General features: G+C 60.7%; 2 protein-coding genes across 3 annotated transcripts; both read right to left on the bottom strand.

Annotated features, from left to right (window-relative positions):
* Window positions 1–219: 219 nt before the first annotated feature.
* On the bottom strand, window positions 220–11,361 carry CHLRE_13g571400v5 (uncharacterized protein). 2 transcript variants are annotated; one of them, XM_043069376.1, is made up of 10 exons: window positions 10,384–11,361; window positions 10,124–10,298; window positions 9,932–10,015; window positions 9,606–9,761; window positions 9,318–9,422; window positions 7,245–8,858; window positions 5,780–6,031; window positions 5,147–5,566; window positions 4,704–4,871; window positions 220–4,212 (listed from the first exon to the last, which is right to left on the bottom strand). In XM_043069376.1, exons 1-10 carry the CDS (start codon window positions 10,560–10,562, stop codon window positions 2,890–2,892), a joined length of 4,476 nt encoding a protein of 1,491 aa, XP_042917352.1. In that variant the 5' UTR covers window positions 10,563–11,361; the 3' UTR covers window positions 220–2,889. The 2 variants fall into 2 exon arrangements, with proteins under 2 accessions (XP_042917352.1, XP_042917351.1); XM_043069377.1 differs by having other exon boundaries at window positions 5,843–6,031.
* A 5,773-nt stretch (window positions 11,362–17,134) lies between these two features.
* Window positions 17,135–23,691, bottom strand: CHLRE_13g571300v5 (uncharacterized protein). Its single transcript, XM_001693423.2, has 10 exons — window positions 23,407–23,691; window positions 23,057–23,146; window positions 22,582–22,630; window positions 22,198–22,292; window positions 21,687–21,773; window positions 21,223–21,279; window positions 20,983–21,072; window positions 20,301–20,429; window positions 19,503–19,572; window positions 17,135–19,095 (listed from the first exon to the last, which is right to left on the bottom strand). The coding sequence occupies exons 1-10, from the start codon at window positions 23,551–23,553 to the stop codon at window positions 19,043–19,045; spliced, it is 867 nt and encodes a 288-aa protein (XP_001693475.2). The 5' UTR covers window positions 23,554–23,691; the 3' UTR covers window positions 17,135–19,042.
* Window positions 23,692–23,782: the final 91 nt, after the last annotated feature.

The following is a 23,782-nucleotide window of genomic DNA, read 5'->3' as shown; positions in this document are numbered from 1 at the left end:
CATCACTTCGCCATACTTAGTGTTCTTCGTTTATCCACCCAACGCAGCGCACAGCCACAGCCCGCAGCCCGACTCGCGCACCATGTCCTCGCGGTTGTTTTTGGGGGTGACGTTGCTTGCCTCGCGCCTCGCGCCATAGCTTTTACGCGGCAGTGCATCACGCCTCCTGTCCCTCCCTCCCTCCCATACATGTCGTGCTGGGCACCGGTGGCGCTGGTGTTCTCCAGGTTGGTTTCGGGCGCATCCTTTCTGGTAGTCCCAAGCAACGCCCGGCCGCCGTCGTCCAGCCCAGCCATCCCAATACAGCAGCCGCTTTCTGTCAGCCAGCCATGGGCGCGACCGTCCACAGCGTTTACCGTCGGTTACGAGGTAACATGTGAATTCGCAACTTGCGCTACTGACTGCCTACTCTCGTGCCACCTGCAAGCCCACTCCGCCGTCCGCTCTGGTCTACGTACGCATTCGTTCCCACCACACTCGTCATTGCGTGTAACGCCGCGGGGACTGGAAGAAACGAACGACGGACAAATGATGTACGATTGGCAATGCCTACCGGTATTGCGCAGAGTAAAAGCCCTCTCCTGCCTCAGGTGTTTCGGTATCGTGCCGGCAGGAATGCCTTTCCTGCTGGTAACCGTGTTCTTAGCATTTTGAGTATGCCCGCCGCTTCACAGCCCTGCAAGCCCGGCCCTGCCCGGCCAATCCATTGTACGGCACCTATGGGCAGTTGGGCACCAGTACATTCTGCCTGTGCCGCATCACACCCACCACACCACACCGCCAAAGAATGAGCCTGTAACGAGCATGCCGTTTTGGAACTAGGTTCCTTACAGAGCCAGCCACATCGGAAGAGACAAGAACGGTCAAAGGTGGTTCTCCCTCGCAAGGGAAAATAGGGCTGGCACCGCGCTCTCCTCCTGCATGTGGCCATGCCTGCCCCCTCCGCTACGAAGAGGCACGCCGCCACTGCTGGGCCCAGGCCCTGCGCCGCCGCCGCCGCGGCCAAGCCCTGTAAGGACTGCACGATGTGGCGCTGCGCAACCTCTTCTGTCAGAGCGGCGGCCAGTGTGCGCGGTGGCGCTCATGTGGCTCGGTTGCGACGATGTGGCGTTGTAGGCGCCACAGGTGCTATTGCCTGGCCGGGCGCCCGGAGCATGAGGATTGCGCGTCAGCAAACTCTATGAGCCTGCCGGCGCGGTCATTGGTGTAATAACTGCGAACTAGGGGAGGCATCAAAGAGTTGTGATTAGGTCAAGATAGCACGAGCGGTTCCGTACTACGTAATCATATGACGACCGCCTAAACGGAAGTCTGTCTGCCGGCCTTTGCGTCTCCTTGAAGTGAGGCGATGGGCCTGGTCGCGTTACCGTGGTCGCGTTACCGTGGAAAGGGACACACACTCCCAACCTTCTAACACAGCAACAACATTTCCCTTGCGCAGGTCCCACGTGCCATAGTCTGCCGAGAGCGTAAGTTCACAGCGTTCATATGCAAGCGCCATCAGCCATTCTGCGCAGCCAACCACCCATGCAAGGCACAACCGCACGATGGCCCGCAACATAACAACCCAGACCCATGCAAACCTTGCCTGCAACTGTCCATGATTTGCTTATAGTGAGCACTGCGGCAAAGTTGATGTAGTGAGGGGCCGCACCAACAAGATTTCCCTTGCAGTAGTCTCTCTACATTACTGGCCATGACATTATCCCGACTGAAGTAACCTGAACTGGTGGCGTTAACACAGTATGATGATATGCGCACATCGGCCGGGCCTGATTATAGCGTCAGGCTTGGCACCTTGCCGGCTTCCCAACCCCAGTGAATTTCGTGCCAACTCCCGGGTACACTGTTCTGACCATTGTTCATTACCCCTGCCTCCCCTTCATTTGCGACCAACGGCGCTTTGCCAATGCGCTAGCACCTGCCATCCCCTGAGGGTGTGAACCAGGCGCGATTAGTTTGGAAAACCCGCAGCTGTAATGTGCCCGCATTGTTTTGGTGAGACCAAGCCCATACATCCACCTCTCATTGGGGCTTGTCATCCATGGCCCACATCCCATGCACACAGAATTTTATGCTGTGATGATGTTAGCAATGCATGCCAATGCCCCGCCGCATCCACTTGGACCCTCGTAGCTTCATCGGCGCACATCTATAAGAACCGACCACGTAAAAAGGGAAATCAAGTGCCTACCATTGTAGTGGTCCCACTTTGCGGATGCGCCCGTCTCATATGCACTGTCAGATGACCTTTCAAATTCTCCCCAGGTCCTCAACTTAGTTCTTGCTCCGACCGCGCTGCTACAACACATATCCGCAGCAGGCGCGTCGCGTTGTCTCGCCATGAGGCTTGCAATCAATAGTAAGAACGGCTCCGCACGGGAGTCAATCGCAGGGCACTCAGGCCCGGCACCCGAACACAAGGCACCTCACCCCACGCATCTGCAATTACGCTAAAGCGCCCTCGGGCTGCGATCTATAAACCACAATGCGGTCGCGTGGCAGTCCTGAAGCCCCGCTATTTGTTGTTGTCGTTGCTGTTGTGAAGAACATGCAAGGACATGAAAAGTACGGTGCTAGCCAGTATGCCAACCGGCGTGTGCAAGGGCCTTCGTTGTATGTGCGACAAGACCACCACATATGGACAGCGACCAATGCAAATGGCAGGCTGCCTCTGCGCAAAGACTGGCGCGGAGGGAATGTGTGAGTGCTGGCATTCATCTGACCTAAGCAGTGTTAACTCAAATCTAGCCGATGTGCCGTCTCCTGACCATGCCTTCACATATGCTGAAGAAACGCACATTCCTCGCAGCTGCCGGGCACTAGGGAACCCTTGCGCACGCACCAATGTAAGACACTACATATTCTCTAGCTGCGCAGCCGGGTGGATCAGGTGTCTGGCTCCCGCTCCACCGCACTCAGCAAACGCAGCACGGCGCGCGCGCCCGGCGGCCTTGCGCCCATGTCTTCCTCCATCGCAGCACCATTGCTCTGGCCCGCATCCTGGGCCTGAGCCCGAGCCTGCCCGCGCCCGTCACGCGCGCTCCCGTGCCCTGCAGAGCGACCGCCGTTGTCCGCCCCATCGCGGTGTGCCGTGCCGAGGCTGTAGTCAAGCTCCAGCCTCGGCTGCGTTTGGCCGTCAGCACGAGCGGCCATAGCCACGTGCCCAAGCGCCGCCGCAAACTGTGCCAGCGTCTTCGGTTGCTGCCCCTCCTGCCGGTGCGGCGCAGCCGCGTTGCCAGCTGCACTGGCCGCAGGGGCGCCGGACCGGCTGCTCGGAGCCGTCGCGCCCGCGTCCTGCTGCTGTTGCTGCTGTTGCAGTTGCTGGTTCGGGTGCTGCTGTGACGGCGCCAGCTCCAGCTGCGGTCCCGATAGCGCAAAAGCGGAAGGCGCGTGCAGGCCAGCCGCCAACCCTCCGCCGCCGCTGCCAGCCGCTGGGCCCGACTCATGCGCCCAGCCGGTGTTGCCTGCGGGGCGCCCGCCGGCCGTCGGCGGCCGCGACGCGGGCGCGTGCATAGGCCCCGGCATCGAGGTCGATGCTAGCGTTTGCAGCAGCCCGCTAGGGCTGCCGCCACCTGTGCCGCCCAAGTCTGGCGTGGACAGGGCAGCCCGCAGCCCCGGCGTGCTCATCCGCGCCCCCAGCGCCACCGACGGCCGGCTGTTGAGCGCCGCCAGCTCGGGCCGGGAGCTGCCCGCCAGCGGCAGGTTGCTGGCCTGCGCGGGCAACAGGTTGCTGCCCTGGTTCAGCAGCGCCTGGCTGCCTGTGGGCGGAAACTTGCTGCTGCCCACGCCCGGCAGCATCGACCCGCTCAGCATCGGCTGCAGCGGCGGCGGAGCCGACGGCGGCGGCATCCCCGTCAGCAGCCCGCCCGCGGCGCCGCCCGCGCTCGGCGACTGCCCCAGGTTGCGTATGGCGGGCGTGGAGCCGCCACCGCCGCCGCCACCGCCGGGGATGCCGGACATGGATGCGACACCCGTGTCTGGCGATCGCGTCTTTGCCATGTCGCCGGACGCAGCGGTGAACCCGGCCGCGACCGAGTGTGACGGCTGGCTCTTCAGGGCGCCCGAGGCCGCGGGCGTGCCGCCTGGCGCCTGAGTGGACGCGCCGGAGCCGCCAGAAGCACCCGAGCCGGAGCCGTTGGTGGCGCCCAGACGGGACGCCTCGTCAGACGACAGCGGCCTCCCAGTGGTTGCTGCCACGCCAGCCTTGGCCTGCAGTCATCCAGCGACATGGAAAAGAGAACGCCTCAGCTCTCGAGGCCATGGGGCGTGCACATGCTGACCTCGTCAAAGGGCATACAGCTTTGCAGCCTGGCTAGGGCCGCCCAGAAGCTGAAGAGGCACCGCGGCACACGGGCACCGCAAGCCGGGGGCTTCCCGCAGCTGCTCCACCACTCTCGCTCCCTCCCAGGATTCCTGTAGGCAGCCGCACCTCCCGCAGCCCCCGCCCTTGGACCCGTCCCCGCCACGGTCGCCATCCCCATCCCGGCCCCCGGCCCCGTCCACGTCCCTGCATCCAACCCGCCCTGGCGTTCAGACAGCTCAAAGTGCATACAGGTAAGCCGTCCGCCCCCAGTTTCGGCTCGCGACCTGGCCCCGGCCCCGACCCCGGGGCAACAATAATACTTGCCCCGTCCCTGCCTCCAACATCCGGAGCCCCCGCTGTACGACCACACCATGTCATGAGACGATTTCACCCTCACCGGCTGCGGCGGCTCCTCGCGCTGCTCCAGAATGGGCACCAGCACTTTGTGGCCGATGATCGACATGCGGCCCCAACCCACAAGTATGCGGCCGTGCAGCACGTCCGCCGGCGTGCCCAGCAGCTGCGGTTGGCCGGCGCCCGCCTCCACCACCTCCGCAAGATACACCTGCAATAGCAGGCGGCGGCAGAAGGATGCGCAGCGTGTTCGGGTGGAGCGATGAAAGGCTGGAAGAGAGGGCGGCGGGTACCGGCCGCGCTGACGCCCGCGCAGCGGCCACGCGGGGCGGCTGGGCTCGTCAGCCCGTGTAGAGCTGGCGCAGAACGGCGTTCGTACGACCTGCTTGGCCCTGGGCCGCTTCGCAACCGCCCCGCTAAGCAGCTTCAACTCCTCACCGGTCCCCGGTGACACCCCCTCGCAAGCCCACCCCCTGCTTGACGCACCTGCGGGTCCAGCTCGTCTCCAATCTGGAACCGCACAATCACCGGCAACGGCAGCTGCACCGGGCCGGGGCCGTAGATGCTCTCCAGCGTCGAGCGCGCCACGAACAGCGGGTTCTTCCCGTCCGGCTTCCTCGGCAGCGTCGCATTGACAATACCCGGGTCCCCTCCAGACGCCCCGGAGCCCGAGCCCTGCCCCTGTGTCCCGGCGCCCGCGGCTGCGCCCGACTCGGGCTGTTGGCGCTGTGCAGCGGCAGAAGCAGCCGCGCCGCCGCCGGGCCCTAGGGGCGGCAGCGCCGCGCTAGCATCCGGCAGCAGCTCCGTGGCGCGGCCTGCGGCTGCCTCCGCGGCCGGCTGCGTGCGGCTAGGCGGGTTGTTGGGGCCTCGCGGCCCGGGCAGCCCTCGCGCCGCCTCGCCCGCACCCTGCAAAGGCGTGTGGACAGGGTGTGACGGGGCGAAGAGACGCGGGACCAGAGCAGATGAAGGTGCCGCCGCATTGCAAGAGCTGAGCAAGCACCCACCAATACAACAAAGCACGAAGCCTTCATCTACCGGCCCATACATCAAGCCTTCGTCCCTTGCTGGGCCAGGCCGCCTCCTCGCCGCCCCGCCAGGTCGCCGCGAACGAACACGCACCTGCGCGCCCGCCTGCGCCGCCGCCGCCTTGGGCCCGGGGACCATGTTGCTGCGCACGCTCACCTTCTCCCCAAGCCCTGTGCCGGGGTGCGTGCCTTGCGTCTGCAGCAGGCCCTGCCCCGGCGGCGCAGTCTTGAGGCACAGGACCAGGCAGCCGTCCTCGGATATCATCCAGTCCTGCTGCAGCCTGCCTTCCAGCAGCGCCGAGGGCAGGTTGAAGAGGTGGCAGTGGCCCTGCCGTGTGCGGTGGATCTGCGGGACGTGGTGGAGACAAGGGGCAAGAGCCAGGGCCAGGGGCGAGGATAGCCTTTAAGAGGGGCGAAAGTATGCGAGGGCAGTGGGAGAAACATGGCAGTGCCCGGACCAAGGGGTGGCATTGAAGTGCGACAGGTGTCGGGTTGTCGTACCCAACTGTCGTACTTTTGGAACACTTGTCGTACTTGGGCTGATACGCAACTTGACATGTCAGGGACTTCTTCCAGATCCAGGATACAGCTAGGTGTTGAGTCCGCAGGGATGATCCTAACATGTTCTCGAATGTACGTTGGATCCCAGCCTTCCCCGGTGCTGAACTCCATCCGCCTTCCGTCCCGCCCCTGTCACCTCCCTCGTAGCCCTCTAAACGGCAAAGATTATGAACGGGGAGGACCGCAATCCCCGCCGATTCAACATCAAAGCCAGCCCGCAGCCCACAGCCCACAGCGAAACCCCCGCTCCGCCCCGCCCCGCCCCCCGTCCGCGCCCGTGCCTCTCACCCTGTCACTGTATCACCCCCACCTCCAACACATGTATCCCTTTCATTGAACAACACGCACCCGTGCACAGCTAGGGAATCCGCTGGGGTCAATCTGACATGCATGTTCTCGCACATTGCAGAATCCTAGCCTTCCCGTTGCTGTTCCGCCCTCCAGTCCCGCCCCTGCCGCTCCCGCCAGGCCCAATGTCCGCCGGGAACCCGCCAAAACTGCAGGGACCGTCGAGGACCGCAAACCCTCCCCCGTCAGCCTTCAATGCATCCTGTACCGCTTTTCCAACAACCCTTGTACGCCCATAAGCTGGGAACTCGGTGCACTTCGGGGATGGGGACTTATGTCGAGTGCCACTCCGTTGTCGAAGCATAGGCCACGCTCTCCTCCTCGCTCTATTGCATTGGGTTCGGTTTAGTTCGGGCTGGTATGTACAACCCCCCCCCCCTCCCCGCCGCCGCAGCAACAAAGCTAGAACGCAGCCTGCAGCCCACAGCCCACAGCGCACGGCAAGGCCCCCGCCCCCGCCCCACCCTGCCCTCTGGTGTGAGCCTCGCCCCACCCGCGCCCGAGCCCGTGTCCCGTTCTCGTTGACACACACACACACACACACACACACACACACACACACACACACGCACACACACACACACACACACACCGACGCCGCCTGGGCGGGCTTCGTTTTTTAACACCGTACACACACACATGGCACGCACCTCGCAGCCGAACACGTCGGCCTGCAGCGAGCCGTCCAGCGTGTAGCGCACCGACACCGCCGCCGGCAGATACTCGGGCGGCAGCAGCTCCGACACGTTGGCGGGCAGCCGCAGCGGGCTGGAGGCAGGCCCGCCCAGCACACCCGACGCCAGGTTCTGCAGCATGCCGGCGCTGCCCGCCGTCAGCTGCGTTGGCGCCGCGTGCGACGGCGTGGAGGCAATGCTGGCGGCGGGGCCGGCCTGCGACATCAGCGTCCCGCCCGGCCCGACGCCAGCTCCACCTGCGGCGTTGGCGCCGGCGCCGGCGCCGCCCGGCGGCCGGCCCGGCCCTAGCCCGCCGCCGATCTGCTGAGACACGCTGGGCAGCGGGCCGCCGCCGCCGCCGCCGTGGCCGCCCTGCAGCCCGGGCAGCAGCTCCTGACCGCCGGCGTCAGCCTGCAGGTTCAGCACGGCCGTGCCAAAGGCCGAGCCGCCGGGCACCTCCTCGAAGTTGGTGTAGCGAGCCGCCGTGCCGCCCGATATAAGCACCGAGCCGCTTCCGCCGCCGCCGCCGCGGCCCTCGCTGCCGGCGCTTCCGCCGCTCCTGCTGGACTGCTGCTGCCCCCGATATGACGGCCCCTGACCCAGCCAGCTGGGCCCGGCGCCGCCGCTGCCCGTGCTGGCGGCGCCGCCGAGCAGCTGCTCCAGGTCCCGGTGGTGGTCCAGCAGGCCCCCGGCGTCACCACGCAGCTGGCTGTGGCTGCGCTCCCGGTCCGCCCCGCTTCCCGTGCTCAGTGCCGGCGTGCCACGCCGCGGCCCGCCTCCACCTCCCGAGCCCGTCGGCAGTGCGCCGCGCTGCTGCTGTAGCAGCAGCCGCGGGTCGCCCGAGTGCGCCACCTGCCCGCCGGGCCCGTTGCTGCCGCCGCGGCCGCCGCCGCGCTGCTCGCTGCCGTCGTGCGCCATGGCCCCAGAAACCACCTCGTCCTCTTCCGGCCCGGGCCCGCTGCGCCAGCCCGAGCCCGCCTGGCGCCGTAGCGACGGCGACTCCTGTGCCAGAAGGCCGCCTGCGCTGCCCGCGCCCATGCTGCCGACGCCACCCCCGGCCGCCAGGTCCAACCCGCCCACCACTGGGGCGGGCGGCGGCATCAGCAGGTCGCCATCGCCGCCGCCGTACGCAAGCGCCGCCAAGCTGCGAGTCGCCTGCGCACGCCCTGCCCTGCCGGTGCCCGCGGGCAGCAGCAGCCCGTCGGACCGGTCGAGAGCCGCGGCCTCCTGATCCCCAAGCCGCTCGCTGCCGGCCCCGCCGCCACCTGCGGCGCGCATGGAGGGCCCGGGAGGGCTGCCGGAGGGCGCCCCGCCTCCTCCTCCTCCGCCCGCACCCGCGTCCGTGGCTTCCTCCTCTTCCTCCTCCTTCAGCTGGAAGCCCTCCGCGATCGCCGCCGCCATCTCGTCGCGCGACGGCGAGCGCAGCAGCAGCACCAGCCCCTCCGCGGCGCTGTGGCTCCAGCCCAGGAACCATTTGCCCATGGCCGCCCGCTTCAGGGTGCGGCTGGTGATCCAGTAGTAGTGGGCGCCGCGGTTGTACAGCAGGTCGGCCTGGTGCACGCCCGCCACCAGCCGGCTGTCCAGGTTCACCTGAGCGCGTGAGGGCGAGAGGGTGTGCGCGTGGGTTGGGAGAGCACGAGGGGAGAGTGTCGTGCGTGCTTGGAAAGCACAAGGGGGTCGACACTGTGAATGCGAATCCGTGCAGCCGCCTGGAGTAGGGCGCCTGGCCGCGCGTGTGCGTGAGAAAGGAGGGGCCGGACCGGTTTCAGGCCGGGTGCTAGGGGCTTGCTGTGTGGATGGTGTTGTGGAGGCGGGTGGTGCGGACGGCTGGCAGGGAGAGCATAATGGGGCCGGGTTCACCTGCTTCGACTGCCAGCTTCAACGGCCAGTTTCGACTGCCGTAACGTGACCACAGGCCGTTGGTCCAAGCTGCAACAGCCAGCGGGCCCTAGACACGTCCCAACATTAACATAAAGGCGTGGTGACACCGTCGAAAACCGGAGTCCAGCCTGGGTTTCCAGCCCCGGTTTCACCAGGCAGTTAGCTCACCTTGACTAGAAGCTCCGTTCGGGAGTTGACCTCTCCGAGCCACTCCCGGACCTGCCCCACACCTATGTAAAGGCGCGTCGTGGTGCGCACCAGCTTCGCACAGCCCTGCAATGTAATGAAATTCGCGTTGGGAAAACCCGTCAGGCGTCGGTTAGGCACGTCGTACAGGGCGTGGTTTCCGTGTAATTGAATGCGGGCTTAAATGGACCCCGCACAAACCGATGTTTTGCAAGCAGTGCAAGCATTGCTTTTGACGTTCAGTGCGCATTTGCTGGTCGTGCAGCGTACCCGGCCAGTCTGGGAAGAGCGCAGCTGCCCCCGCCCGCGGCCAGCACCCCGGCCGCGGCCACCACCGCCACTGCCACGCCACGCCATAGCAACCCCGGCTGAGCTGCCCACGGCCGGCAGCGGCGGCATCGTCCCCAGGAGCTGCGGTAGTGAGACCTGCGACAGATTTGGGAGCACAAATTGCTGAGACCCCTCGGCACAACTTTCAGCGAGCTTCGGGATGGGAGGGGAGGCACTTGGGACACGCCACTGCCCGGCTTTGCTACACCAGCCGCGGCACAAACCCCAGCAAGGCGGCGACGTCCCTCCTTGTCCGCAGCTCTCACCTCAGGTTGCGGCTCTCTGTCGTCCCAACCCAGAGGGGAGCGCCCCGCCGAAAGCATCGATAGGCCGAGCGCCGGGACCTTCGCCTGTAAAACGCGGGCACCCAGTTTTGTTCGCACCCGGGACCTTGCGCTCAAAACGTGCAAATTCCGCCCATAGACACAGTCGCCGGCCGAGCAGCATTATGCATTCACCTGCAGCTCAGCTGCGTGTGCAGGCGCGCGGCGCTTCTTATCCACCGAGTCGCCCACGGTGTCATCAACGCGAGGGCTAGAAAGTTGGAGTCGCAGCTCGTCTTCGCATATCCGGCGCCATCCCACCACAACGTGCCCCGCAAAGACATCATTGCAAACACTCCAGAGCCCGGACCTGCGCAACCAGAGAAACCAGTCGCTACGACGTTTAGAAAACGCGACGCCTATACACCCGGCAAAGCCCAAGAATTACAACTTACAGGCGTAGCTCCGAGTCCTCAGTAAGAGAGACATAACAGTCTTGTGGCGGGACATTCTGGGCCAGCTGGCCGTCCACCTCGAACGACACAGAAACTGGCCGTGGTAATGAAGTGCCTGGGCCAAATTCTCTGTCCCAAAAGTGCCGCGGCACCGTCAAGACTGGCGCGAACTGCTCCATGCTGTTGGCGCTGACCTCCTGGCTTCGCCCACCCTCATCTGCCTACTGGGATTACATGCTGCATATTGAACGCTTCTTTTGCACGTCACGGTGGCTCGTGGCGCGCGTCGGACACCGCCCTGGAGCAAGGCTTTAGACCAACCGCGCGGCTGGGCCTGGACATGCCCTAACCATCAGTGAGAGTCGTGACACTAAGAGAGCTTCTGAATCAGCGGAGCAGGCGTGTTGCCGCCGTCACCTGGTGGTCTGAGAGCAGCGCGAGCACAATCATGTGATACCAATAGAGAGCTCTGTTGAACCTTGGGGGTATAATTGCCCGAGTTACGTACTCTACAATAGTTACAATGAACTAGTGTGTGCGCTAGACGGTGCGCTAGCCCGCCTTCATCCGTCACGCGAAGACAAGAATCGCCTCTTCTGGCGCGCGGCGTCAGGCTGCGCTGCGTGTACTGCCGTCAGCCGCGTGAGAGATATCTGTTGTACTTGAGTTTTGCCCTCATAGCGTTTTGCATCGCCGGCCCGAGGGAAGACGCCGCAAGCGCAAAGTCAAGCAGTCAGACTGACGTGCTGGGCGCACTGCTGCTAGCTGGGCCGCCATGCACGCGTGTATGTTTCCACCCATATCAAGAAAAATAGCAAGCTGTGTATGTTTGCAACAATTGATCGGCACTGCGGCTGCTGTCGGAAACACCTGCTGCCTTTAAATTCGCCCCCGCCCCTTCATTCCCGTGTCGATTGCACGTTGGATCGCCGACTGGCTGTCTGGCAGCCGTATGTGTATCGTACCAGCGGTGCAGTAGTGCCATATGCGGGACCTACTCAAGCGCGCATCTCACAGTAAGCAATTATGCACAATAATAGAGAACCCCGTGCTACAAAAGCCAGCCAGCAGGCGCGCGCAGGGCGGGCGGTTAGGTGTGCCTTTCATCCAAAACCCTACGCCCTACCGTTCCAGCCCCTATTAAACCGATCGGTATGGGGGCGGTTACCGGGCGGTCACCCTGATAAACCGATGGTCAGCGTCGGTTAGCATCGGTCAGGATTGGTATGGGTTGGCTGATCGGTAAAACCTCGGTAAACTTTGGGTAAATGGTAACTTCCCGGTAACCCATTGGTATGTGGCTCCAGAGGCTCGCCCAGCCCCCACCCAGCTGCCGCCCAGGCCCGCCCAGCTGCCGCCCAGGGCCGCCCAGCTGCCGCCCAGGACCGCCCAGGTGCCGCCCAGTACGTACTGCTGCCTGGGGTGCATGGAACATACACTACTGTTTCTCCACAAGCACGTATGTATGTACGCACCCAGCCCGAAGCATTCACACTGCACACATCACCATGCTCAGCATCAGGCTTACTTCACGCTTTATTGTTTCCGCCCTGCAAAACAGAAATCGCGCACACGCAGAACAGCCATACTCCACAAGTGCAAGAATAATACCGTACATACGCAGGCGGCGTAGCCGGCGGCATGAGTGTGCGTGGGCATCTTCCGCACACCTTCCCGCCCGCCCGTCCATGCCCCAGCCAGCCCCTACAGCGAGCAGACACGCCCCTTACTTTCCTAGCTCCACTGCATGCCCTGCCGTGCGTGCCCCCGTACGTCGTCCATCCAGTGCGTGATTATAGTCCCGATCAAACGACTTGCGCATGCACTCTCCGGCCTGCCTTTAAGGCCGCCAAAAAGGAAGCGACGAAGCCCCACAGCACAATGCCAAACGTGTAACACGCGCCACCTTGCTTTCAGCGCTTGCGTGCGTACGTATGTACGGTGCTTTGCAGCAGAGGCGCACGGCAGGCATGCGCGCCCTGCTGCTGCTGCTTGCTGCCGCGCCGTACACTGCACTCCCGACGACACCGTGCCCGTTCGTTCGGTATTTATTAAGCATCTTCGGTGCAGCGGAGTGCTGATCCCAAGCAAGTCAACATATGCACAGCAGCTATGTTATCCTGCAGTTACCATAGTAGTTATGCATGCCCACGTATCGCGTGACATCCCTGTGCAAGCAAGCCGCCGTGCCTCACACGTGCCCCGAAACATTGTCCACGCCACAAAATGTGCGTGCTCCAGGGCGTGCTGCTTTCATTACTGCCCCCGCCCGTCGAATAACCGCATCACTCCATCTTAGCACAGCTGCCATGCGCATGTTCGACTCCATCCTAAGCAACCAATCGCCCATACCCTGATAATGCAATCTACGAGCTCGCTCTTGATGCATGCAAGCATAGATCGCCCCCGCACGCGTGCCCCGCCCTCCGCGGCTGGCTGGAAAGCAAGTGCCAACCATGCCGCCCGCATGCATGCCAAGCAAGCAAGCTACGCACTGAAGGCCAACGAATGAACAATCCATGCATCCCTTAGCCAACCCATACATTAATGACAATAATGCGGCTCCTTGAGCACATTGCTACGTGCTCAAGCAATGTTCGTGTGTGCATGCATTGTGGCCACTGCTGTATGAAATGCATATGTAACACGCAGCAGGGCGGCGCACACACATACATACACGGTACGGTGTCTAATTCGTTGCTATCTAAGCGGCGAGCGGTATTTGCTTGCTTACCAGCACTGACCACAGATCAGAAAGATCAGAAACAAGGCAGGTTGATCATCATTCACACAAGAGCGCCATATATCCGCAATACCGGTAATAAGCACAAGCCGTGTGCTGCTGGGTCCCGTGCTTCACCTTGCTACACACGCGTACGTACGTACCCACCAATAATCATCATGCGTTTACGCCTGCAGTCAAGCACCCGGCGGGCAAGGTACGCAAATAGGGTGCTTCATTCCCAAGCAAGCAAGCACACCCGCCAAGCCATCCATAATCATTCCTACTGCTGGGCACTTGCTTGCATAGCAAATAAAGTAGGCAGCGGGCGCGCGCGCGGCGGCAAGCAATTCATCACGCACATTGCACGCGGGCAGCATTGCAGGAATCAGTGTATGTGTATGACCGATGGCACGCAGTAGCAACCATTTGTCACTAGCGAGGCAGGCAGGCAAACACGCACTCGCAATCTATCGTGACCAAACATACATATACACTGTGCAGCAATAACGTACACTGCTGCTGGACAGCAGTAGCAGATGCGCCACTCGCTCGCTCGGCCGTACGGCGGGCGGCGGCGCACGCACGTGGCAGTAGTGGCAGTCTATCTGACGTGTGCCTGCTCGACCCCGGGCAGCTGCATGACTACGTGCTATCTGTACACGTCGCCTATGAATTAGCGGTCATTCCTAACATTTGCGCGCATGGTAGGCTGCGGCCGCCGCCGTAGTGCGTGTGTCGCTCGGGCCCGGCGGGTCATCAAATGCAGCAGACCCACGTACGGCTGTAACAACATATATGTATGTGCAGGTTCCCTACGCCGCAGATGCATGCGGAAGTAACGATGATGCACGACGCAATTAACAGAATGCGAGCAAAGCAAGAACAAGCATTTGATGTATGACTAGTATGACAGCATAGCGAGCATAGCCAGCAGCCCTGCTAGCCCTGCTGCGTTGTTTGCATTGCTCCAAGCCAGCCATCCAGTTATTATCCAGCCGTACATCCACCCGTCCATCAAATTAGTCAGGTAGCCGCCGCGCACCATTTATCGTACATTTATGAATGTGTGCATGTGTAAGTAACACTTTTTGCCTGGCGGCAGCCTGCTGGGATGCATGAACAACAGCAAGCCTCTGCTGCAGCGGCGCGCCATCCTGCCCATTCACCCATCCATCATCACGCACGCACATGTTACCTACCGTACTTCTGCTCTGCCACTGCAAACTGTTTGCCGTCTGCTTGAGGGTACGGGCATCAGCTGCACCCTATGCTACGGGACCTCGCCAACCTGCCTTGAACCCTGTCCCATCACACACCTACCGTACGCATGCATGCACCCAGCACACATATATACATACAGACGACACATGCATATATACATGGACACAGGCACATACATGCACACGCACGGGTAGACGCGTATTTCGCTTGTTGTGTTTCCCCTTCTTGGAACACGCACGCACATGCACGCACATGGGCGGGCGTGCATCCGTTTGTTTTGCACACACACGCGCACACAATTCTTATCAATAGAGATTCTCGATGAGTGGAGCCGCAAGCACACTACGGCAGATCCAGAGCGAGCACGCACCTGCAGCAGCGGCAGCAGGCGGCGGGCAGCACGCAGGCGGCGGTGTGTGGTGCGCATTGATGAGTGGCAGCAGCGCGCGTCTACACGCATGCATGCACGCCGCACTCAAGCTAGCTAGCTAGCAGGAAGCGTGCCATACATCTAACACCGTGGCACCTTTGGCATGTATGCTTACTTCCTTGCGATTATAAATGACATGTCAGCGCAGTAGTCAGCACGCACTCGGAGGGTGCGTACGTGCATGCATCAATTGTGTTACTCCAACGGCGGCGGCGGCGCATGCATGCATGACAGCAGCTATGTACTAGTAATCTAATTCTTGCCTTTGAATTGAACTGAGCTTGCTTGCTAGCTATGCCACATATTCATACATGGTTCATCTATCATTATTATTACATGCATGCACCAATAAACATATTGCATTGGTTACAAGAGGGACCTGCTGATGCAGTGCAAGCCGCCGTCAATGTTGCACTGCTGATAAATGCACACATAAACGAACATCGCCGCCATGTCTAGATAGCAGCAGGCATGCCTACAGCAGGCATTGCGCAATGCGTGCGTGCCATCGGCGGACGTACGTCAGCAGTCAACATGCATGCATGCCAGCAGGTAATCACATATCACACGAATGATGCGAGGTAAGGAAGATCTAACTTTTCTTACATGCGTATGCATACGTATGGGCATGCTTCGTGATGCATGAGCTGCTGCTGGTATTGATGAACCGCTTAGCGCAGCATGCAGCCAGGCCGCCGCCGCACGCCGCCGCGAGCGAGCTACAAGAAGCGCCCCGCCTTACTTTATTTGCGACTAGCTAGATAGCCTCCATACGCTAGTAAGCTTCACAGGAGGGCATATGCTGCGTGCGACCCATCACGTTCCTAGGGTTCAACCCCGCCCGCCTGCCCCTCACCCTGGACCCGCCTGTGTATGTGCGCAGGCATGCCTGCCCCACGGCACGTTAGACACACACACACACACACACACACACACACACACACACACACACACACACACACACACACACACACACACACACACACACACACACACACACACACACACACACACGCACACACACGCGCACACACACACACACACACACTACATTGCACAACACACACAACAGATTGCACAACACATACACAAGCAATACACAGTAGTAGTGCGACACGTCTGCACGAACACACACGCACGCACGCATCGCACGCACCTGTCCACCGGCAGCATCCAGCTGGGACGCTAGCTGCCTGTATCCTTCAGCTGGATGGAACTTTCAGAAACGTCGCTGCTGCACCGCCGCACGCAATGTATGCTGGCGGCGGGAATGCTATCTAGCAGCATGCAGCAGGAGCAAGCGAGCAGCGGCGGCGGGCGGCGGCGGTGCGGGCCCGCCACGCACGCATGCCCCCACAGTCACGTTGAGCTACAGCGACCGGCATTGCACCGCCAACACGTATAGATATCAGGCGGCACTGCTGCTGCTCGCCACGTCTGCTGGTGTCGCGTCGTGAGCGGTCGATGAGGGAATCTGCGCGAAGCGTCACGCCAGGCAAAAAGTTATGCGTTTTGGCACTAGATCCGTGCGACTGCATCAAATTGCATTAATGGCCTAAAGCTTACCGATCAAGGCAGGCTTGGCTCTGCTGAACGATCGAGCATACAAATCAGCGGATGCCCGCGTGGACCCCGCACACTCAACGCGCTGCCGAAGGACTGCGCAATCTTATTACAGGTACGAAAAGAGGAAACGTGATGCGATCCAGGCTCCTGGAACACGGCATGTATGGACGTCCTATGTGCTACGTTCGACCACGCACGTTGCAACACAAGCGCTATAACCGGTACGCTCGCTTAGATGCTAGTTTGAATGTGGACAATAACGTAAGCCTTAAAGCGAGTTCGCCTGGTGCTCACGCACTACTTGCACACAAACTCAAACGGCGGATGCGGTGCGAGCGTCAGGCAGGAGTACTTCCGGAATGAGTTGTGGCTTAGTGTACTGGCCACGCATGCAGAGTAGGCGCTTCGTTTTGGTTGTCCACCCCATCAGGCCGTATGCGTCCTCGACGCCTACATCATGAATCTTGGTTGATAATACGCTCCAAGAAGCCCCAGTTGAGTGTGGGCGCGAGCAAGGAAGCGGCGCCTGCTAAGAAATGAAGGGTCTGCTGGCACAAAAGTGCACTTCACACCGCGACACGGCGCGAAGACAGAATTCGACTCCAACCTTAGGAATCGGTCATACGCGCTGGCTGCTGTGTACCTCTTGCAGGCCTGTTTGTGAGCTTGCCAACGGTGCCTGGTTCAACCTCTTGACCTACCTGATCGGCAGTAGCAGGGGAGCTCAGGCGACCGCAGATAGTGCTGAGTAGCGGCAGCTAGCGGTTCAAAGCAGGTCGCGCGTGCGCCTCCGCGTGTGAGTTTGGCGGGCGGGGACCGTACGTTACGTCGCACGTGGCAAGCAAGCACTGCACCTAACTGCACTTAGTAAGGCAGGGGTGGCTGCGCAGAGATTTAAGCCTCCCAATTATGCAGCAGACCCCAGCGCACGACCCCAGCGTCTCGACGCTATTTCCCGACGCCAATCATGCACGGCGCCGGCCCGGCTCTCACCCAGAATGGCCTCAAGCCCGAGACCTAGGCCGTCGCTGAGCCCGCCACTATCCACACCACCACAATCACACGCAGCACAGAAGCATACCAGGCCCCGCCCGCCCCGCCCAACAGCAAGCAGGGGAACCCAACGCCCACACTGTAGCCCCCACCGAGCAACCCGCCCGCCAGCAGCCCTGCTGCATCGCCACCACTTGTCCGCAACTCAGCGGCCACGCGATTGCACAGGGATGTGTATTTGGCGGCGGCTGGAGGCAGGCCATGGGCTGGGGTGGGCGGGGCTGGGCAGCAGGGGCTGGGCGGGGGCTTGCGGGGGCTGCTGGGCATGAGCCAATCACCAATCAACGGGTTAACAGCCCATGCAGCCAAGTCGATAAAAGTACAACCGATCCCGACCGATGCTGGCCGTCGGTGCCCCGCGCAACTTACATTCGGCCCTGACAGTACCATCAGCGAACACGTTCTTCGTGTTTCTCGAGTTTTCTCCGCAATCCTATGGGTACATGCATGCGCACAACGGGTGGAGTGACGCAGTGATATCGAGCTCACACGGACACCTACACCTATGGGCAACCCGCCGTACTATGCAGCACCTTCGTCAGATTCATCATCACAAGCAAACAAGCAAGGCCACGCGCCGCGCCCTAAGGGTGGTTCCACCACGTTGTCAGTGTGCTACCTACCTCTTTGCCAACGACGCACGCAGTAGTACAGGAGGGCTAGCTAAGCAACCGGAGTCTCCACGCGCTCTTCAAAGGACATACCGCCGGTACGTACGTGCACGCACGCAAAGCCAGACGGGTGCTGTGCAACATAAACATTCAGCAACGCACCCTAATTCCAAGATATCGAAAGCTCCAACCCTGAACCAACCTGGCTGCGTGCACAATGCTGTTGATGCGCCACCCTTTGTGCGGCGGAAGAGCGCTCCACATACAAAAACAAAAGAATCAGATTATCGGTGGGCCAATTACCAGGCAGCAGGCAAATTGCGTATGATGCGCAAGCAGCAGTAACGCGCCAGATGCTGCAGCATGACAGTGCGTGGTGCTCACACGTACAGTCACGCAGGTCTATCTCTCAAACCCTCCATCCACGCACCCCTGCAGAAAACACCGATAAACAGTGCCGCATACATGTGTCAACCACCGCCGCACGTGTCAGCCACCGCCGCTGCAGTTGCGGAAGGCCGAAAGGTCTAAGACGGTTCTGTGGGTGTGAGGAGGCCAGCGTTTTAAACAAAACTCAGGCCCTGCTGCGACACTATCGATCTACCTGCTGAATGCTACGAGCGCCTTTGAAGCAACAATGCGACCTACCTTACTTGCATACAAACATGCACGTTTCTTGCATGCATGGAAGCTCTCTGTGCCTCTATTCACACACAGGTGCTGCTCCTCAGATGCATGCGGCCTATCAATTATTCCTACGATCTACCGTACTTGCAGCATGTAGGCCTTGTCCCGCAGCCGCGTCCACACGCCTGTGCACTGCCCACGCACAAAAACACATACACATGCACGCCCTGCCCGCACGCACGCTCCCTGGAGGCAGCGTCATGCGGCTGTTATGCGTCTGCTGTTGCGCCACATTCCGCCGCCCAGCATCGGCTTGCCGCGTGGTGCCCAGGCAGGCATCCAATGCAGGCGCTGAAGCCCCATAGGCATGGCTTTGCTCACCAGTAACTAAGCACTACACCGAATTACTCTTCTCTGATTTATTGATCAGTTGCGGCACTTGTCCCCCAGCTTGAGCAGGGCGTCCATGTTGGGTGCAACTGCATGGATGGAACCACGGATGGATGGATGGATGGGCAATAGCAGGTGGGCACAGGCAGCAGCAGACACGTGCGGGCGGGCACAACAGGCAGCAGGACATCATCAGGCACGTACGCACAGCAGGCATGCAGGAGGTAGGCTTGGGCGGCATGGACTCTCGCAAGTCGCAACCCAGCAGGCAGCAGGCGGCAGGCGAAAATGGTGACTGGATGGCACACGCACACAGCATACACGTGCGCGCGGGGTCGACCAGCAACATAATACGAGTGCCCAGGGAAGCTATGGCGTGCGTGACGCGCGTCACCAAAGTTGGCTGCCAGCCAATACCGTACTCATATGTGCGGCGGATCGACTCGTACCCACAGATTGGACCCATCCACCTAGCTTATCGTGCCAGCTTATCTACCTGTGGGCATGGTCCCCTTGCCCTCCAGCAGCCGCAGAGTGAAGATCAGCGACGCCACGCTGTCAGCCGTCTGCAGTAGGCAAGCAAGCAGGGGACAGGATGCATGGGTAAGAGGTGATGCAGCACATAACCCCACCCGCGCACGAGCTAGGAGCCTCACACGTTTCCATCAGCCCCCGGCGGATTATACCACGACAACCACTGGATGGGTGCTGTAACTGCAGACGTAATAAGTGAGCTAGCCAGCACGCGTGCGTCGAAGTAAGCGTGACTAGCAGCTAGTTGGCAGGTAGGTGTTGTTGCGTGCGCGAAGTAGAGTTTCACTGCGCTGTAGCAGTAGCACAGTCCAGCCGCACGTGCAACAGCGGTGCATCGGTGCAGCCAGCAGTCACTTGCTTGTGAAATGTGCGCACACACTTACACGCACACGCTGGTGGCGGCATCGCGCCTGCCTGCTGCTGCGGCGGCTTATGTTGCGTTTGCACTCGCCATGCCATTGCACGCACTCACAGGAACGACCAAGCAAGTGAGCGGCTACCCTTTAAATAAATGCGTACACCCGTTGCCCATTCACGACCGTTCTGGCTGGATTGCCGCTATCTACCGCCGCTCCATCCCTTGATTCCTCCGTCCATGGGAGTTTTGGTCAGCGTTGCCAAGTGGTAACTTTGGTCAGCGTTGCCAAGTGATAATGGGCAGCAGCATGCTGCTATTCATTTTCACATCATACGTGCCAGCTCTGCCCGTCCTTGCTTTGGCACTAACAAGAATGCTGTTGAGAACATGCAATCAACTCACCATCTTGCCGCCGGCGGGCCCCTTGAGCAGGAACTTGAACACGCGGCCGGACTTCACAAAGTCATAGCCGGGCTCCGCAACAGCCAGCTCGGGCGCGGGCACGTCCGGCCCGCCCTGAATCACGGCCTCCTGCAGTGGCGAAGAATCACGTCGCACGCGTGCTTTTATTTTATTTTTTTTGGTAAGTGTGAATGAAGATGCGTTACATGCAAAGTAGGCTGCGGGCATCTAAAGTGGTTGACACACACACGGCGTTTGTGCGTGCGTGCAAATCAGGGCGCTGAGCGCATGCAATTAACACGGCGGCTTTGCACTCATCACCCATTGCCAATAAGGCTTGACTGCTGTGTTGGCGCACTCTTGATTGCGTGCAGCTCCCACCACTCATCACACTGGACTGAGTGCCTCCCTCGCGATAACGACCGCGGGGCCCGCACACGGACTATTACATATCCCCGCACACCCATCCATGTACGTACGCAGATTGCTTGCGCCCTGCTGCATGCGTGGGTGGTAAATTCGCTAAAAACGGACAGACCGTGCTGTTATAAGGTTTGTTCTATCATGTTGCGTGGCCATAGGTACGTATGCGCACGTTGCCCTCGCTCATGCTGCAGTTTGGATATGCGTGCGTATGTGCACATGTGTCGGTTGTCCCCAGCTTCCAAAGACTAACACCCACCTGGATGCTAACGCCAATGCTGGTGAGGGCTGTAGCGAGGTCGAGCAGGTACCCCGGCTTGTGGGCTGTTGGCTCACCGCGAATGACAACCTGCAGCAAACCAACATGAATTATTGTGACCTCACGATCGCAACGGCGGCGTGACTACTGCTGATTCTGCTTTAGTCCCGCCGGCACGTGCGTGCAGCGTTGTAGTCAAGCCTGCTGTTTAACGGAAGCCCTGCTGCTGTGTATGCTTACTTGTGTGAAGTCAGGGTTGGCGTCATTGGACACCTCGATGGCACCGCACACCCAGCTCTGCGCATGAACATACGATGAATCAGCAGTGCACATTACGGTATGCGCCGTGCATAGCAGGTTGTTTGTTCACACCAGAGGCGGTACCGCGTACTGATTGATCCACCGAAACCACCACACCATCATGCGTGAAACTCATGCGCAGTGCAGCAGTTTCTTTGCTCGCTCATGCATTCTCCATGGAGGCGGCAAATTGCCATTCCAAGTCACATGTGGTTGATCCACTTCCAACCACCCAAACCGACACGCCACGCATGCACGTGCACTGACACGCGTGCTTCCTTTCGGTCCGTTTGCCCTGTAACACAAATGCCGCGCACGGGCGCACACACGTACGCACCCACGCGCATGTGCGCCCACATGTACGCACACACGCACACAAACAAAACCGCAAGCACGCCACGTACCGTCTGGTGCTCGGCCTCACTCGGGCCGCACATGATCATGAAGTCCTCCAGGCGAGCGCCAAGCGACTCGGCAGACGAGTTCTTAAGCTGCAAGTACATGCAATCAGCATGAGGAGATGCGTATGGGTTGGCACTTGCTTTCCATGGAAATCGCAGTGCAATACTGTGTATCGCGGGGAGGCAGAAGAGCAGAAGAAGCGAGCGGCGTGCAAGGGCATAAGGAACAATAAGGAGCAGGCTAGTAGGCTCCTGTAGCAGTTCTGGCCCCCCGTACACACTACTGTTGTCCGCTAAACATACGGACGCCGCAAGTACGTGCCCGCTAACGCACGTAAGCAAAGACGTCAAGCCTCGCTGATATTACCACGCACTATTGCTGCTGCTCATGCACGGCACCTCTAGCCTTGCATGCATGCATGCCGACTTGCCAGCTGAGATAGATGCCAACAAGTACGCACGCCCCACCGCACATAAGGATCACATTTAGCTAGCTAGCTGTCCACGTACGTACCTTGCGGTTGCGGAAGTCCGTCACCCACAGCCGGTCGCGCGCCATGCCCTCCGCGTTCGTCTCCAGCAGCCCGTGGTGAACCCGCACCTGCATGCCTGTGTGTGGAAGTGCGTGCGTGCGTGTTGTCAGGCACAACCCGAAAGCATGTACTTGTGTGCTGAACAAACATGCTTGAAAGGAAGGATGCATGGCCGCACACCCTGTGCCGCGCATGCACACGCGCGGTACAAGCAGCAGCTGGCCGTGCGAGCACATACAGCAACCCTTGCTCTGGCAACCCAACAGTTGTGACAATGCAACGTGGGGGAAATCAAACTAACGGTCCGGCGCTCATGCTTCCAAGCCCACGAGTCGTCCGCGCAAACCGCTAGGCGAGCGACCTACCGTTCAGGACCCATGACAGCACGCGGACCAGTCCCGGCTGATCGGGCGCCTACATGCATGTAAATGCGTGGGCATGCGGGGGGGAGGGAGGGGAGCCATTGGGCAAACAGCAGGGGGTCGCATACATGGTTCAGTTCGCGGGAACATATCAGTGTAAATACTGCAATCAGGAGAGGTCTGATACCAGGCGATACATGAGCAGCCTCTAGATGTGTCCAGTCTCCAGCACCCCGCCACGGTGCCGCGTAGGTGACAAGCCTACCTGTCCCATCAAGCACATTATTCGTGCGGACGCCACGCGCCGCATTGCACGCCCGGGCAGCCCCTCATCCGCGCAAGCGCTAGGCAGGGCTGCCCCTCACGCTGAGCATTGCCTTCTTCCCTTCCTTGCCAGCAGCAAGTAACGGTATCGCCTTCCACCACCTGCCTAGGTTCCTCTCCCGCTATCCTCACCCACACACACTCCAAACCGCACCATGATCTCCAGCACTGTGAACTTGGGGTCGGACTGGTTGTCCACGACGACCGCCGCCACGTTGCAGGTGCCCAGGTCCAGGTCGTTGGCCTGAGCGGGGCGCGATGTGCCGTAAGCGATGTTGGACAGTGCGGGTGGGGAGGGACCATGGTTTGCCAGCCGAAGAACCGTGGACACGGCTGCTGAAGTCACCGTTCAGCTGGTGCATGCGCAGTCGGGCGTTTTAGAATATGCACGTGTATTAGGACAGGCTTTGTCGCTGTTCAAGCGGCGCCGGACCACACAAGGGTTTGCTTGCGAGCTGAAGCCCTTCACCAACTTCTTCACCGAAAGCAGCTTCCAGCTCCTACCTCAGGCTTTGGGTATGGCAGTGACACCTCGCCCGCCTTCACCGATACACCTTGGCGCTGAGGGCGAGGCCGAGGTCCCAGTGCAAATGCAACATCTAGGCGGGGCCGGGCGACAGCCACGAGTCCCCTGGCCCTACACAAGCTCATGGAGCTTATACATAGAGCAGCAGCGTGAGGCTGCATTCTTCGCGGCCTTTCCTTTGCCAGGTGCCTTTTCCGATACTGGGGAGCCGCTGAAGTTATCTGACTTGCACCGAAACAGCAGCAGTTATGTGCGCGTGTGGCGTTGTTTGTTATTGCGTATGAGTGCACAGCAAGGCATGTGGCCCTGTTTCCATGAAACGCCAGGACCCCATCCGCTGGGTCTGCACGAATT

This window comes from Chlamydomonas reinhardtii, chromosome 13 (genome assembly GCF_000002595.2).
Source record: "Chlamydomonas reinhardtii strain CC-503 cw92 mt+ chromosome 13, whole genome shotgun sequence".
Lineage (NCBI taxonomy): Eukaryota > Viridiplantae > Chlorophyta > Chlorophyceae > Chlamydomonadales > Chlamydomonadaceae > Chlamydomonas > Chlamydomonas reinhardtii.
This window is presented reverse-complemented; position numbering and strand designations above follow the sequence as displayed.